The sequence below is a fragment of the Felis catus genome, chromosome B3 (assembly GCF_018350175.1).
Source record: "Felis catus isolate Fca126 chromosome B3, F.catus_Fca126_mat1.0, whole genome shotgun sequence".
NCBI lineage: Eukaryota > Metazoa > Chordata > Mammalia > Carnivora > Felidae > Felis > Felis catus.
In genome coordinates, this window is record NC_058373.1 from 110,033,974 (window position 1) to 110,050,452 (window position 16,479).

The following is a 16,479-nucleotide window of genomic DNA, read 5'->3' on the forward strand; positions in this document are numbered from 1 at the left end:
CACCAACATTTGCTGCTCCTACTTGAGTATCAGTCAGATGCTGAGTCCTTCTGGGTTCTCCCAGGAGGGAGAACCTTGGACCCAAAATGCTGTTTGGGCCAATGCTATTCTGTCCTCCATGTTCCTTTACTGCCCTCTAGCTTCTTGTATGTCTCTAGTCAGTTTGTTCAGGTTCTTGACTGTGGACTGTTCCAAGCACCATTCATTTCTCAAGGACCCTACCCCACCCTTGCTCTCCCTGCTCCCAAGTGATGACCTCACTTCTTATTTTCCCTAGAAAATGAGGTCATCTGATCAGAGCTTCCTAAATCCCTCTCTCCCAAACTTCTCAGCATTTCCACCCAGAAGGACCGTAAACATGACTTTGCAAACCACAAATTCTTTATGAAATGAATAAAGGTATAATTTTTTTTAAGCTTCTCAGCCCTAGCATTGGAATTTTGTCTTAATGTAGTCCAATTTATTTTTTCATTTGTTGACTGTGCTTTTGGAATCATATCGCAGAGGTTATTTCCAAATCCAGTGTCATGAAGCTTTTGCTTTTTGTTTTCTTCTAAGAGTTTTATAGTTTTAGCTTTATGTTTAGGTTTTCTCAGAACTTTTAATGCATTCCTCTCTGTCTTCTGTTGTCTAGTATGGCTATACAAAAGTCTGATGCCGTTCTGATTCTTTTTTCTTGGTGTGCGATATTTTTTTTTTTTTTTGTCTCTCTGAGAGATTGTTTATTCCAGCTATTCTGAAATTTTCCGATAACATGTTTTGCTGAGAGTCTTTTTAAAAAAAACTATTTTGGGAGGGGCGCTTGTTATGTTCTTATATTATGGAAATACTTGTCCTTCAGTTCTGGAAAATCTTCTTGTGTTACTTCTTTGATTATTTCCTTCTCTGTGTTCTCCCTTGGATGTTAGATCCACTGGGATTGTTTTTTTTTTTTTTGGCAGGGGGGATTGGTCTTTTAAGCTTTATATTTCTTTTCCATTTTTCTCTTTTTTGTTTATGGGGGATGTCCTTATTTTATGTTCTAACGTTTTTATTGATCTTTTAAAATTTTTTAATGTTTATTTATTTTTGAGAAAGAGAGAGAGAGAGAGAGAGAGAGGAGGAACAGAGGGAAAGGGAGACACAGAATCCAAAGCAGGCTCCAGATTCTGAGCCGTCAGCACAGAGCCCTATGCAGGGCTCGAACTCAAGAACCGTGAGATCATGACCTGAGCGGAAGTCGGATGCTTAACCGACTGAGACACCCAGGTGCCCCTTTATTGATCTTTTAAAATAGGACATAAACATAGAGCATATTTTTTCCCCATAATACCCTGTTCCTGTCTTACTATCTTGGCCAGCTCCCTCTTCTTGGTTCTGACTTGATGTTCTTTGTTTAGTTTCCCATAGGGCATGAAGCATTTACTTTGGGGAGGGTGGGGGGAAGGAATATGCCTACATTACCTGAACTCAAAATAGAGCAGGAATCTGCCCTTTGGAACTGAAGTCATGATGTCTGATGTACATCTCAAATTTCAAAACTGAACTCCTACTTTCCAAACCTCTTCCACCTGCACCTGTCTCTGCCTCATCCTTCCTGATGCCTAAGCCAAAAATTTTGGTCATTTTTTCTTCTTCTCTTTCTCTCACATGTGGTATCAAATCGGTCAGAAGATCCTGTTGGTGCCATCTTCAAAATATATTCGGAATTTGACCACTGATTGCCACTCCTACTCCTGCAGCCCTGGTCCCAGCTGGCATCATCTGGATTGCTTTAATAACGTTTTCCTCCAAACATTTTATTATGAAAATCCTCAAGTATAAAACAAAGTTGATGGGGTGCCTGGGTGGCTCATTTCACTGCGAAGTCGATAGTTTTTATGATCCCAAGAGGGAAGATTGCTTTGGTCACTTACAGATTCCAGCCGAGTTGTGAATTCATACTGAGCTTCTGTGCACTGGCATCACTAAGGGTGAAATTGACTTTTGTCTTTGGAGGAGATAAGATAAACTGCACTGCTGTTCCAAAGGGCTATGGTTAAAAGATTTAAACATTTGTACCTGCCAAGGTAGTTTTCTTGTATTTTGCTCTTCATTTCAGCATGTGTGTGGGTGTGGATGTTTATAAACAAGAGTAAGTGTGATCTCATAAGGGCTCTCTAAAGTTAATTCTAATAGAATATGACTTTGGGTATTTTTTTTAAAGGAGATAGGCGTTTATTGAATACACTGCGAGAGAACAGTGGGCAGAACAGCAAAGGAGATACTGTCTGCCAGGAGGCAGTGGTGGGGATCTGTAGTTAAGGGGGAGCAAGTGACGGGGTATGGGAATGTATGAAATTTTCATTTTTTGGTACCTGTTTGTAAGTAGCCCGCTGGTCAGCTAGGGCTTATGGATATTTTGAGGTGGGTCGCCTAATGGGTCTGTTTGCATTCAGCCTGGTGGTCACTGTGGGACCGTTTTACCTTTTTCAGGTTTCTGTTGCTTAAGCCTGTTGCCTAATGGCAGCTTCTACATTCCCCTCTGTCAGATTCACAATGACAAATCTTTGGTATTTGTGTGGAGGTCTCATCTTCAGTAGATGCTTCATGCGGAACAAGGGGAGTGTCTTGGAATCCTTGTTGAGCCATCATTCATACAAGGATTTGTTGGATTCTAAAAGAGGCAAATTTAACAAAGATTAAAAAGAGGGGGCCAATAATTAGGAGTATGATTATTGAGGCCAGGGGTCCTAAGGAGGGAAGAAGCCAGGAGAGCCATGACCGGGTTTCTTTCCAAGAAAGCTATCCTTGTGTCTCACGGTGCCAGAGGAAAGAAGCCACTCAGATACGTAGGTACATATTTTGCCTATAGATCAAGATGGCGACGGGACGGGATGCCTGAGTGGCTCAGTCAGTTGAGTGTCTGACTCTTGATATCAGCTCAGGTCTTGATCTCAGGGTCATGAGTTTAAGCCCTGCATTGGGCTCTGCACTGGGCATGAAACCTACATAAATAAATAAATAAGTAAATAAAAATCAAAAATAATGAGGTCATGGGTAGAGATGATGACAAAAGGAATGAAGATATATATATATATATATATATATATATATATATATATATATATATACATACACACACACACACACACACACACACACACACGGAAGAGAAGACATTGGGTTAAAGACATATCCAGGATTTTTGGGAGATTGGTGACCTGGTGGTAGCAAAGGCAGGAAACTTTAGTTGGGGGAATTATGATCTTTAGAAAATTTGAGTGTAGGGTAGGAGAGCAGAATTTTAAGGTTAAAATGTACTGATGGAAATTCAAAATAACTACTTCCTAAGTGCAGGCTTTCTAGATCTGTGATAATTGAACATATCAGCTTTCATAACTTTGGAAGTTTTTGTCCTTAAGTTTTTTTACTCTTCATTTTTGTATTGTGATGAGTCCCTCGCTTGTGGTCTGTCTCTCAAAAACAAAACCAAACCAAAGGGAGAATCTTGATAAATTCATTTCACAGATTATAATAAAGACCATTTATATACTGTAGTGCATCTACCACAGTAAGCACTCAATAAATGTTAGTTATTACTGTAGTTTTTAAGTTGCATGTGCTTTTTTATTGAATTCCAACAACCACCCTGTAAGATACATACTATCATTACCATTCTGTAGCAGTCAGTGGATGCCACAGTTCAGAGCATTTGAGACTTGGTCAAGGCCAACACGGGCTCTTTTAGGGAAGTGGCTATGTTCACTCAGAATGCTGTTATCGTGGTTGGAGTGGGTGTTTCAGTGGCCCAGTTGGTATTGGCTGGTGAGTGACCCTGCTTTGTTGTGAGCAGCATTCTATCCAGAGAACTGCTACATATTTGTTTTCCAAAAGTATAGTGACTGGTTAAAATTGATTTCTGGCATTTTGAGGTGGTCATTAGGAAAATGAAGTGCCTGGAAAGAGATAGTAGATTGGAACTTAAAAGTTACCTGGTCTGATTTTTCCAGAGAAGACATCCAGATGGCCAGCAGACACATAGAAAGATGCTCAACATCCCTCATCATCAGGGAAATGCAAATCAAAACCACAGTGAGACATCACCTCACACCTGTCAAAATGGTTTGAATCAAAAAGACAAGAAATCACAAGTGTTGGCGAAGGTGTGGAGAAAAAGGAACACTTGTGTACTGTTGGTGGGAATGCAAACTGGTGCAGCCACTGTGGAAAACTGTATGGAGCTTCCTCAAAACATTAGAAATAGAAGCACCGTATGACTCAGTAATTCCACTACTGGGTATTTACCTAAAGAAAACAAAAATACTAATTCCAAAAGATTACATGCACCCCTATGTGTATTACAGCGTTATTTACAATAGCCAAGATACGGAAGCAACCCAAGTGTCTGTCAGTAGGTGAATGGATAAAGAAGATGTGTCATGTACACACAGTGGAAAGTTATACAGTGATAAAAAAGATGAAATCTTGCCATTTGAGACAAAATGGATGGACCCCGAGGGTATGATGCCAGGTAAAATAGGTCAGACAGAGAAGGACAAATACCTTATGATTTCACTTACTTGTAGAATCTAAACAAACAAAAAGCAGAAACAGACCTTTAGATGCAGAGAACAAACTGATGGTTGTTTGAGGGGAGGGCTGTGGGAGGCTGCACAAAATGGGTAAAGGGCCGTGAGAGATACAGGCTTCCAGTTACGGAAAGAATAAGTCACAGGGATAAAAGGTACAGCGTAGGGAGTGTAGTCAACAGTGCTGTAATAGTGTTGCGTGGTGACAGTAGCCACGCTTGTGGTGAGCACAGCATAATGTGTGCACTTGTGGGACCACTGTGTTGTACAACTGAGACAAGTGTAACGTTGTGTGTCAACTGTACTTCAGTTAAAAAAGAAATCACCTGGTCTGAATTTGTACCATAGCTTCTGGTTAAGCGGTGATGACAGGAGAGGTGATAGTGGAGTTAGGAAAAGTTAGCAGGAAAAAGTTGAAGAAACTTACTGCATTTGTGTCACCACCTTTCTGCTGGGAGCTTGTAAGCAGATCACCGCTAATAACGGCCCGTGGCTAGGAATAGCGCTGCAACTCATCTGACAAAGCGACCTCCTTCAGAACTGCTAGGTGGATCGTAAATAATGTGGTGTAGACGAAGACTAGGAAAAAACGATGGGAACAAGTGGTGACATTTAAATCACTCTGTTGAAGAGTTACCTGAGTATACTTCCTACGTCCTTCCATGGTAGACTTTCTGATCAGCCTCTGACGATGAGATAGATGTCCCTTTCCTCGTACGACACAGTAATTTTTCCAGTGCTGTCAGACTGCCAGGACTCATTAGCAAACTAATAATGAGGAAATAAGAGACCTGTTGCGGTACCAAAAAGGTTTTCAGGAATCTTTTCTAGAAATTTCTAGAATAACTGTTTTCTAGAATACAAAGCCAGAAAAGTTTTCTGAAATTTTGTGTCAAGAGAGTATTTTTCTCATTTTGAAGATACAGATATACATGTTTCATAGCAAATCAATTGGAGACTTGACCTTGAACTAAATAATACCTTATTCCCCATTTTGTTGTCATATCATTAAAATAAAAGCAAAAATGTTTCCCTTATTGCAGCAGAAAGATGCATTCACTATTTGAAATTTTAAAAATGCAGATTAGGGGCGCCTGGGTGGCTCAGTCGGTTAAGTGCCCGACTTCAGCTCAGGTCATGATCTCACGGTCCGTGAGTTCGAGCCCCACGTCGGGCTCTGGGCTGACAGCTCAGAGCCTGGAGCCTGCTTCCGATTCTGTGTCTCCCTCTCTCTCTGACCCTCCCCTATTCATGCTCTGTCTCTCTCTGTCTCAAAAATAAATAAACATTAAAAAAATTTTTTTTAAAAATGCAGAGTAAGCAAAAGGAAGGAAATAAAAATCACCCATAATTCCGTCATGAGAGATAATCTCCATTCAAATTTTATTTTTGAATTGAAAAACATCCTAAGTATAATAATCCAAAGCAAATGCCAAGATTTCTTTAAAAAAGGGAAATTCTCTAGTGTTTGAGGTTTTAGAGACACCAGAAGAATATTAAGATATATTGCCTAGGGGCGCCTGTGTGGCTCAGTCGGTTGAGTGGCTGACTTCAGCTCAGGTCATGATCTCACAGTTTGTGAGTTCAAGCCCCAAATCAGGCTCTGTGCTGACAGCTTGGAGCCTGGGGCCTGCTTCAGATTCTGTGTCTCCCTCTCTCTCTGCCGCTTCCCCGCTCGTGCTCTCTCTTTCTCAAAAATAAAATAAAAACATTAAAAAAAGTTTTCAAAAAATATATCTTGCCTAAGCAAGCCACAGTCGTTTCAAAATAGCTATGCCATTTATAGAAGTGTGCCTATTAGTTTATCTGAATTTTAAAAACATAATTCCACACCATTCCACTTGATTTTAGAATCTTTACTGCCAGTGCATTAATTTTTTACCCAGTCTTTGGTTGTGTGCCTGAAGCTGGTCTGTTATTTTCATTCTGATCCCTGGCTTTGTCACATAATTGTGTGTATCTTTTCTTTGAAAAGGAAAGGATTCCCTGGGAAGCCACAAGGAGCCCTTGGGAAGGGCTCTTCTGTGCTGATTCTAGCTGCACAGAGAAGACGGAACACAATGAGATGGGAGTTGGGCCGGAGACCCTGCGAGCCCTGTGAGCCCACGGCCACACCCTTCTTACTCTCTCTTAATAGTTGTATTAAGACAATATTTGGGTTAATAATCTACCGCTTTCAACTGAGTCAGTCTTTAAAGTTTGGTTTTACCTTTTTTTTTTTTTTTAATGTTTATTTACTTTTGAGAGAGAGAAAGCGTTTGCGTGCACAAGTTGGGGAGAGGCAGAGAGAGGGAGACACAATCCAAAGCAGGCTCCAGGCTCTGAGCTGTCGGCACAGAGCCCGATGCGGGGCTTGAGCCCACGAACTGTGAGATCGTGACCTGAGCCAAACTTGGAGGCTTAACCGACTGAGCCACCCAGGCACCCCTGGTTTTACTTTTGGTGGACATATTTTAGAAACTCGAAGACATTTTTCAGTAAATAAAAAAAAAGTATTATCCTGTTAAGTTTATCCTATTAAAAACAGAAACCTCTCAGGCAAATCCAGTTAACCCTTGAGCAATATGGGGGTCAGGGGCGCTGATCCCCGCCTGCACCCCCACGCAGTTGAAAATACATGTATATCTTTTGACTTCCCCAAACGTAACTACTAATCCCCTACTGTTGACTGGAAGCCTTACTGATAACATAACCAGTTGATTAACACATATTCTATATGCTATGTTAATATATACTATATTCTTGCAATAAAGTCAGCTAGAGAAAAAGGAAATGTTAAGAAAAATATAAAGAAGAGAAAATGTATTTCCAGTGCTGCACTGTAAACAATCTCTGTGTAAGTGGGCCTGTGTAGTTCAAACCTGTGTCAACTGTAGTTGTTTTAAGGTCTAGCCTTTTTTTTTTTTTTTAATGAATACAGTTTTTTTTTTCAACTTTAATATGCGATATAGTGAATCTCACATACCAGTTTAGCACAGGAACACTTGATTCTCTGGTTATCAATTTGTTCTCTGTTCTGTTTTTAGTTTAAATTCTTTCCCCTTCATTTAATACTTTATGGTTGATTGATAGTGAATGACAATGAGTGATTCTCAGGTACATTCTTATTAACTTCAAGGTCTTGTTCAAATAATGTTAATGGGACCATTTGGAGTGAAATGCCGTTTTGTGATAAGTGCACTCCTGACGGCCCCATCTGTCTCTAGCTTTGAGTGTGGGATGGGTCTCTTCCTTTGCTTGTACGGTGCCTTCTACATACATTCCTTCGAGGATCTCACTCAATATTATGTTCATTTGTCATCCCCAGGAGATTGAATTCCTTGAGAGCAGGAACTAGCACATATAAACAGTTGCTGAGTAAATGCATGAAAGAAAGAATAAACAAAATATGGCAGTTTCAGCTAGCTCGATAAGACATCAAAATGTTTTGGTAAAGAGCATAGACTCTGAAGCCAGAACCCCTTAGATTCAAATCTTCGTTCCATCATTTATTAGCTATGTGTCCATAGACAGCTGTATGTGACATTTTTTTTTAAACGTTTATTTATTTTTGAGACAGAGAGAGACAGAGCATGAATGGGGGAGGGTCAGAGAGAGGGAGACACAGAATCTGAAACAGGCTCCAGGCTCTGAGCGGTCAGCACAGAGCCCGACACGGGGCTCGAACTCACGGACCGCGTGATCATGACCTGAGCCGAAGTCGGACGCCCAACCGACTGAGCCAGGCGCCCCTTGTTTTGGTTTTTCAAATATGGGGGTAATTAGACTACCCAACCCTTACAGGTGTTACAGATTAAATGAGGCTGTATGTGCAAAGTGCTTAGAACAGTGCCTGTATATGTTAAGTGCTATGTAAGTGTTTGCTACTATTGTTATTAACCCCCCCCTTAAGAAAATAGTCCTGGCGGGGAATAGTGGATGCCCTTAGGAAAGTCATTCTAGAATTCAGTTTTTCTCCTGTCATCATGAAGAAGTGCTTTGTCTTCACTTGGGGTTCAGGAGCCCTCGGGTATGGGAAGGGGTAGCCCTCGTTACGTCAAAAGCGGAGAACATTGGTACCTTCGTCAGTTGTCAGGCTGCACCGGCTCACTTGAGCTGGCAAACAGCTTTTCATTTTGGTTAGGAGCATATCGGCAAAGTATTGTAGCACCGTTAACTCAAGCGGTCTCTGATTCATCTTAATACCGAGGATAAAACAAATTAGCTGTTAATTGACAAGGATAGTTTATTCGGTGCGTAAAATCTTTAACAACAGTGATCCGTGGGAGAGATAATAAGGGAATTTTGGATGATAAACAGGAGTGGGGAAGATACAATTGAGAGTTGTTGGGTTTTGGGTTTTTTTTTTTTTTTGGCAATTTCTAAGATTTTATTAAAATGGGTTTTTTAAAGTTTATTTTGAGAGAGAAAAAGAGCTCCCGCACGTAAGTGCAGAAGGGAGAAAGTGCAAAGAGAGAGAATCCCAAGCAGCCTCTGCACTGTCAGTGCAGAACCCACACCTGGCCCCATCTCATGAACCGGGAGATCATGACCTGAGCTGAAATCAAGGGTCAGACCCTTAACCAACTGAGCCACACAGGCGCCCCATTAACATGAGTTTTTAAATATTTTTTAACGTTTATTTATTTTTGAGAGAGAGACAGAATGTGAGCAGGGGAGGGGCAGAGAGAGAAGTCAGAGTCTGAAGCAGGCTCCAGGCTCGAGCTGTCAGCACAGAGCCGGACGTAGGGGGTCGAACTCATAAACCATGAGATCATAACCCGAGCTGAAGTAGGATGTCTGACTGAGCCACCCAGGCGCCCTTAACATAAGTTTTTAAAAACAAGCATCCACACCAATGTGGGAGTGAGGATGGGAGAAGAGCGCAGGGCAGGGCAGGGCAGAGCAAGACAGGGGGAAGGAATTGTGCTCTATTGATACTAAAGCTCCAGGTTCATCCTACCGTGGATTTCTTATTCCCCAGAGACACGTGGTCCTTAAAAATTGTGTACCACTTCTTCAGGATGATCTTGTTACAATGGGTGCCATTTTGGGCTGTGATCAGCTTCTTAAGGTCCCTGATGGATGTTATCAGTGTAGCGGGGACCTTCTTCCCCAGCCGGTCATTACAAACAACCTCGACCATCCTGTCTGGAGCTGGAAACTCCTGGCACCCGCCGATGCCACAGCCTCCTTGCCCTGGAGCCAAAAGATTTTTGAAGACTGTCTGTTGCATTGACTGATTTTTCAAAATCGAATGATTTTTATTCTTTGTGTAAAGTGATCTGTTGGATACGATTGATTTTATCTAGCTGTTGGCCTCAGGTATATTTATTTTTGGTTGTCTCCTTCCCAATATTTTATTATAAAGAATTTCTAATATACACGAACGGAAAAGGATTTTACAGTGAACATCTTTGATAGGCTGAACACATAGATTCTACCACTAATGTTTTGCTCTCCTTGCTTGATCAGGTATCTGTGTATTTACCCATTTTTCTATCCATTCCCTAATACATTTTATGTTTTTATATATTTGGTTAGGTTTACTTGATAAGAAGGTCATCTGTATGGGAAAAGTCAAGTTTTTCAGCCCCTAAGATGCTAACAGTGCCATATACATACCCGAAGCAATAAAGAATTGCACAGTTAGAATTCCTCTTACTGGCAGGATTCTTTAAGGATCAGAGTGGGGATAGAGAAAGAGATGTGTGGAAAAGTAAGTACTTGGGAAAATAATTGAATGTAATAGGTAGCTTCATCAAAACGTTCTTTTTCATATAGTTTATTTTTTAGTTTCACTTTGCAAGCTCAAGCTCAGTTGTTATTGTTTCCAGTAAATGGCAACATTTACGGAGCAGAAGAGGAACTAAAACTTCATAGACTTTAATAACTTTATGAAAAACTTTATAAACTTTATAAAAAGTTACAAAGACAATGCTTGCAGGTTCAAGTTCACAATAAAGTACACACAAGCACCTAAGATGTCCGTTTGTGTCAACTTTCCGTCCCCTAAACAAGTTCCGGAATCTAATTGGGTAGCTTTTCTTTTCCCCACTGGTATAGAATCCACCCTGCTAGCTCTTTGGGAGTCCTGCCAGCAACTCGAATAGGTCACAGGGCAAAATCTTGATTATGATTCAAAAAAGAAGGCGTAGTCTTCTTTTCCTCATGAACTAAGGAAACACTCACCAGAAAACTGCCTCTTGTGGGAGGGCAGCTTTTGTTTGCTGTTGCTTTCGGGGGGTCATGTCTATTAGAGATGCAGAGTTGCAGAGTCACTAATGAGCATTTATCCCTTTTACTTTTAGTTCACTTCTTTAACTGAGATGGACATGATATAATCTCGTGAGTCAAAGGATGGCGTCTAGTCCTGTGCTCCCCACCGAGGATGAACAGGTTTCCTTGGGCATCGATGGTCGCCATATTACACTGCAAGGTAATTACGGTTGGGTGGGTTAACACCCATCGCAACTGTGGAAACCTTACCCTCATCTGGTCTCAAATCCTACCGCTTTCTGCCTCTCTTCAGTATTTTTCCAATTGTAGAACCTTGCAGTATGTGTACATGTCTTTACTGCTACCTCAGCAGTCTAAGAGAGTAAGAAATACCTGGAAGGAATTCGGTATCTTGGTTTCTCACTCTTGAGTGTATGCATTTCATTTGTAGTGAAAATAGTTAACCATGGTTTGCTTGGAATTGTTTGCACTCATTTTGCATCTTTTTTGCATAGCCTCTTTTAAATGTACATCCTTATATTGTCCAAATAGAAAAGAATAGTAGTAGTATTATAAGTGAATGACCTTTCAATCATATGAATCGTGTGTGCATTTATGCAGACCCAGTACTGACTGTGTTTTTTTTAGTGCTTCTTGTGGAGTCTGGCAATATTTGTTTTGCACTTTGAAAATTCATTAGACTTTTCACCCTTGTTGATAAAACAAATCTTGGAGCTGAGTAAAGTTAGCTAGTGTAGAAGAAATAAAGCTATGGTAAGCCTTTGAAAATATTTATGAGACTATGTTATTTTAAAGTAATCTTTAAGATTATGTAGGGCATTATACAAAATTCTTCGAATGTTACTTAGAAGCCATAGATTTTGAGTCATTTTATTTTGTGCTTTATTTTTTATTTTTTTAAAAAAATGTTTAATGTTTATTCATTTTTGAGAGAGAGACAGAGTGAGCGGACGAAGGGCAGAGAGAGAGGGGGACACGGAATCTGAAGCAGGCTCCAAGCTCTGAGCTGTCAGCACAGAGCCCGATGCGTGGCTTGAACTCACAGACTGCGAAATCATGACCTGAGCTGAAGTCGGACGCTTAACCGACTGCGCCACCCGGGCCCCCTGTACTTTATTTTTTATTGAGGTATAATTGACCTACAACATCTTACTAGTTTCGGGTGTACAACATAATGATTTGATATTTATGTGTACTGTGAAATCATCACCACAGTAAGTTTGGTTAATATCATCATATATAATTACAGATTTTTTTTTCTTATCACGAGAACTGTTTAGATTTGCTCTCTTGGCAATTTTCTTTCCTTTTCTATTTTAATGTTTTTATGTTTGAGAGAGAGAGAGAGAGAGAGAGCACGAGCAGGGGAAGGGCAGAGAGAGAGAGAGGGAGACACAGAATCTGAAGCAGGCTCCACGCTCTGAGCTGTCAGCACAGAGCCCGATGTGCGGCTTGAATCCATGAACCGCAAGATCATGACCTGAGCCGAAGTCAGATGCCCAACTGACTGAGCCACCCAGGCACCCCTCTCTTAGCGATTTTCAAATATACTATACGGTATTATTAACTATAGCTGCTATGCTGTACATTACTTCTATTTGAGTCTTTCGTGACTCCCCAAATGACTTTCTGATATTTTATTTTTAATTAGAAAAACATGATTTGAATGATTAGCTTCTTGATATGGGGGTCAGATGCCTATTGCACTAGACTGTGCCTATATGTATCAGGCTTTTATTTTTATTTATTTTTATTTATTTTTTTTAACATTTATTTATTTTTGAGACAGAGAAGACAGAGCATGAACAGGGGAGGGGCAGAGAGAGAGGGAGACACAGAATATGAAACAGGCTCCAGGCTCTGACCTGTCAGCACAGAGCCCGACGCGGGGCTCGAACTCGCATACCGCGAGATGGTGACCTGAGCCGAAGTCGGACGCTTAACCGACTGAGCCACCCAGGCACCCCTGTATCAGCCTTTTAAAAATAACTGTAATGTAATTTGCGTAGGCTAAGAAACATAATATGTTGAGGTAGTACTTGAGGTAAGAATTGTAAAGGTTTTCAGTAAGTATATTTTTTATAGTGTCATACAATATCCATAAGTAGCTGGAATAAGTGTGGGGGGGCTGGGTAGAATAGATGATGGGGATTAAAGATCGTACTTGTGATGAGCACTGGGTGATGTACAGAACTATTGAACCACTATATGACACTGTATGTTAACTACGCTGGAATTTTATGTTAAATTAAAAAAATTTCATTCAACTGGAAAAAAAGAAAAGCCCTGATGTTTTCTTGTTTTTCTCTGAAGTTTTGGTGGCACGTGAGTAGGAGCTCATGTAGCCTGAAACATATCAGGAAGAGAGTGCATCACTAAATAGTAACATAAATCTAATTTCTGTTTCTAGCTCTGGCACTTGCTAGTTCTTTGAACTTGGACAAAAGGCTTTATCTTTTTTGAATCTCAGTTTCCTCACACTTAAGATACGGATGGTGATGCCTGTGTTGCTTCTGTGTTTTGAAGGTGAACAATGATACATAACGCATTCAAAGGGCTTAGCTCAGTACCTGACACAGAGTATGAGTTTAATAAAGGCATTGTAACTTCTTTTCATTTTTTATTTATTTTTTATTTTTAAAGTTTATTTATTTATTTTGAGGGGCACCTGGGTGGCTCAGTCGGTTAAGCGTCCGACTTCGGCTCAGGTAATGATCTCGCAGTCTGTAGGTTCGAGCCTCGCGTTGGACTCTGTGCTGACAGCTCAGAGCCTGGAGCCTGTTTCATATTCTGTGTCTCCCTCTCTCTCTCTGACCCACCCCTGTTCATGCTCTGTCTCTCTCTGTCTCAAAAATCAATAAACGTTAAAAAATTTTTTTTTTAAAGTTTATTTATTTATTTTGAGAGAGAGAGAGAGAGAGGCAGAGAAAGGGAGAGAGAATCCTAAGCAGGCTCCTACTGTCAGTGCAGCGCCTGACATGGGACTCGAACTCACGAACTGTGAGATCATGCCCTGAGCTGAGATCGAGAGTTGGATGCTTGACCGACTGAGCCTCCCAGGTGCCCCTGTAACTTCTTTTGATATATTTACAGTCAAAATCTTTGTCCCCAAAGACTTCTTGTCTATGAGCACACAGCTAGAGTAGAAACTGCTTAGTGTATAGAATAAAATTATAAACCAGAGTCTGGTTTTTACTGGTTTTTGGTTTTGTTTTGACATTTTTCTATTCAGTGGCTTCCCATCACATGTGGGATAGTCTAGACCTCTTGGTGTGGCTCACAGGCTCTTCCGGTCTGGTGCTCCTTTCTCTCTGCCCTCGTCTCCCATTTCACCCCCCATAAGCACCCTGTGCTCCGGCTGTATGGCTGCCTGAGGGTCCGTACTCCCCCTGCCTGTGTGCTTTCGTGCAGGCTGTCCTGCTGTAACCCCCCTCTCCTCTTTCTGCTGGAAGCAATCCAGCTCACCTATCCCTCGTGGATCCCTCATCCATCCCCAAATCAGCTGGACTCAGCCTCCTCCTTAGCCGTGCTCTCTCTTTGGCTGAGATTCACACTTCCTCCTCTGTTCTCCCGCAGAACTTATTTTAGCACTGATAGTATTACAATGATGATATCTCATAATGTTTTCTTCCCCACTGCAGTGCGTTCTAAGACTTCTATATCATAGGCTGTAGCATGCACAGCACTCTTGTGCACATTCAGTCCTCACAACCACGTTGTGAGGTAGATGTTTTTATCTTAGAGGTACAGAGAGGATCGCTGTGGCTCAGGAAGATCGAATTACTTTCCCAGAGTCACACAGTGAGAGGCAGAGCTGGGCCTTGACCTGGAGGATTGTTTTCTTTCTACTGCACCACACACCCCCTCGCATGTCGACACGTGTAGACATCTTTGAAGGAAGGAATTTCCCTAACATTCTCTTTGGAAAATCTACTTAAATCTTAACCTTATTCTAGTTAATCCATAGTGAACTTACACATCCAGAATATGGATGGGCATCTTCAAGTAACATTAATGATCTCAGGTTCTCAAATAGCTCAAAATAATTAGCAAGTTACTAAGAATTGAGTGGTTTCTCATAGCATGTTTTGAATTATACTAGGCTAATAAAGTCTCCTTTACAATAAGAGATAAATATGGGCTGTTTGGCAATGGGAATGTAATATACATGCACTGCCAGTGTGAATGATTTTTCTTTATGATCCATTCAGGGGAATGTAGTACTAGATGCATTGCTCTGTAGGGGGAGAGGAGGAAAGCCAATACTGTAATGTAATCAGATTTATACTGGGCAAGGGGTGCTCACATTAGCGAGGTACACTCAGGGATATCAACCGAGAGGTTCCCGTGACTGTAGAATGAAAGCTTAACTGTGACATGAATACATTTCTCACGGTTAAGTTCTACATTATTATTAGTAGGTTTATAGTTCTCCTGGCTGAAGTTCTTTGAGTTGAAAGAAAGAAAGAAACAAAGAAAGAAAGAGGGAGAAAGGAAGGAAGGAAGGGTGAAGGGAGAAAAGAAGGGAGGGAGGGAAGAAGGAACTTTTATGTATTTCTTTTTTTTTTTATTCTTTTTTTGGGTAATTTTTGTAATTCTGTTTTTTTAATTTACATCTAAATTAGCATATACTGCAACAATGATTTCAGGAGTAGATTCCTTAATGCCCCTTACCCATTTAGCCCACCCCCCCTCCCACAACCCTTCCAGTAACCCTCTGTTTGTTCTCCATATTTAAGAGTCTCTTCTGTTTTCCCCCTCCCTGTTTTTATATTATTTTTGCTTCCCTTCCCTTGTGTTCATCTGTTCTGTGTCTTAAAGTCCTCATATGAGTGAAGTCATATGATATTTGTCTTTCTCTGACTAATTTCGCTTAGCATACTACCCTCTAGTTCCATCCACATAGTTGCAAATGGCAAGATTTCATTCTTTTTGATTGCTGAATAATACTCCATTGTATATATATTCCACATCTTCTTTATCCATTCATCCATCAATGGACATTTGGGCTCTTTCCATACTTTGGCTATTGTTGATAGTGCTGCTATAAACATTGGGGCTTTATATATTTCTTTTTTTTTTTTTTCCAACGTTTATTTATTTTTGGGACAGAGAGAGACAGACCATGAACGGGGGAGGGGCAGAGAGAGAGGGAGACACAGAATCGGATACAGGCTCCAGGCTTAGTTAGCATATACTGCAACAATGATTTCAGGAGTAGATTCCTTAATGCCCCTTACCCATTTAGCCCATCCCCCCTCCCACAACCCTTCCAGTAACCCTCTGTTTGTTCTCCATATTTAAGAGTCTCTTCTGTTTTGTCCCCCTCCCTGTTTTTATATTATTTTTGCTTCCCTTCCCTTGTGTTCATCTGTTCTGTGTCTTAAAGTCCTCATATGAGTGAAGTCATATGATATTTGTCTTTCTCTGACTAATTTCGCTTAGCATACTACCCTCTAGTTCCATCCACATAGTTGCAAATGGCAAGATTTCATTCTTTTTGATTGCTGAATAATACTCCATTGTATATATATTCCACATCTTCTTTATCCATTCATCCATCAATGGACATTTGGGCTCTTTCCATACTTTGGCTATTGTTGATAGTGCTGCTATAAACATTGGGGCTTTATATATTTCTTTTTTTTTTTTTTCCAACGTTTATTTATTTTTGGGACAGAGAGAGACAGACCATGAACGGGGGAGGGGC

The 16,479-nt window shown here is 40.7% G+C and overlaps 1 protein-coding gene and 1 pseudogene across 13 annotated transcripts in view; one reads left to right on the top strand and one right to left on the bottom strand.

Moving 5' to 3' along the window:
- SYNE2 (spectrin repeat containing nuclear envelope protein 2) overlaps positions 1-16,479 on the top strand; it is a 345,027-nt gene that overhangs the window by 45,005 nt on the left and 283,543 nt on the right. For all 13 annotated transcript variants that reach the window (XM_045060037.1, XM_045060046.1, XM_045060047.1 and 10 more), the window contains exon 2: positions 10,841-10,968. In XM_045060037.1, coding sequence (XP_044915972.1) covers positions 10,890-10,968 — 79 coding nt within the window. In that variant the 5' untranslated portion in view covers positions 10,841-10,889. The remainder of the gene's footprint in view (positions 1-10,840; positions 10,969-16,479) is intronic.
- On the bottom strand, positions 9,461-9,693 carry LOC109500872 (annotated as a pseudogene).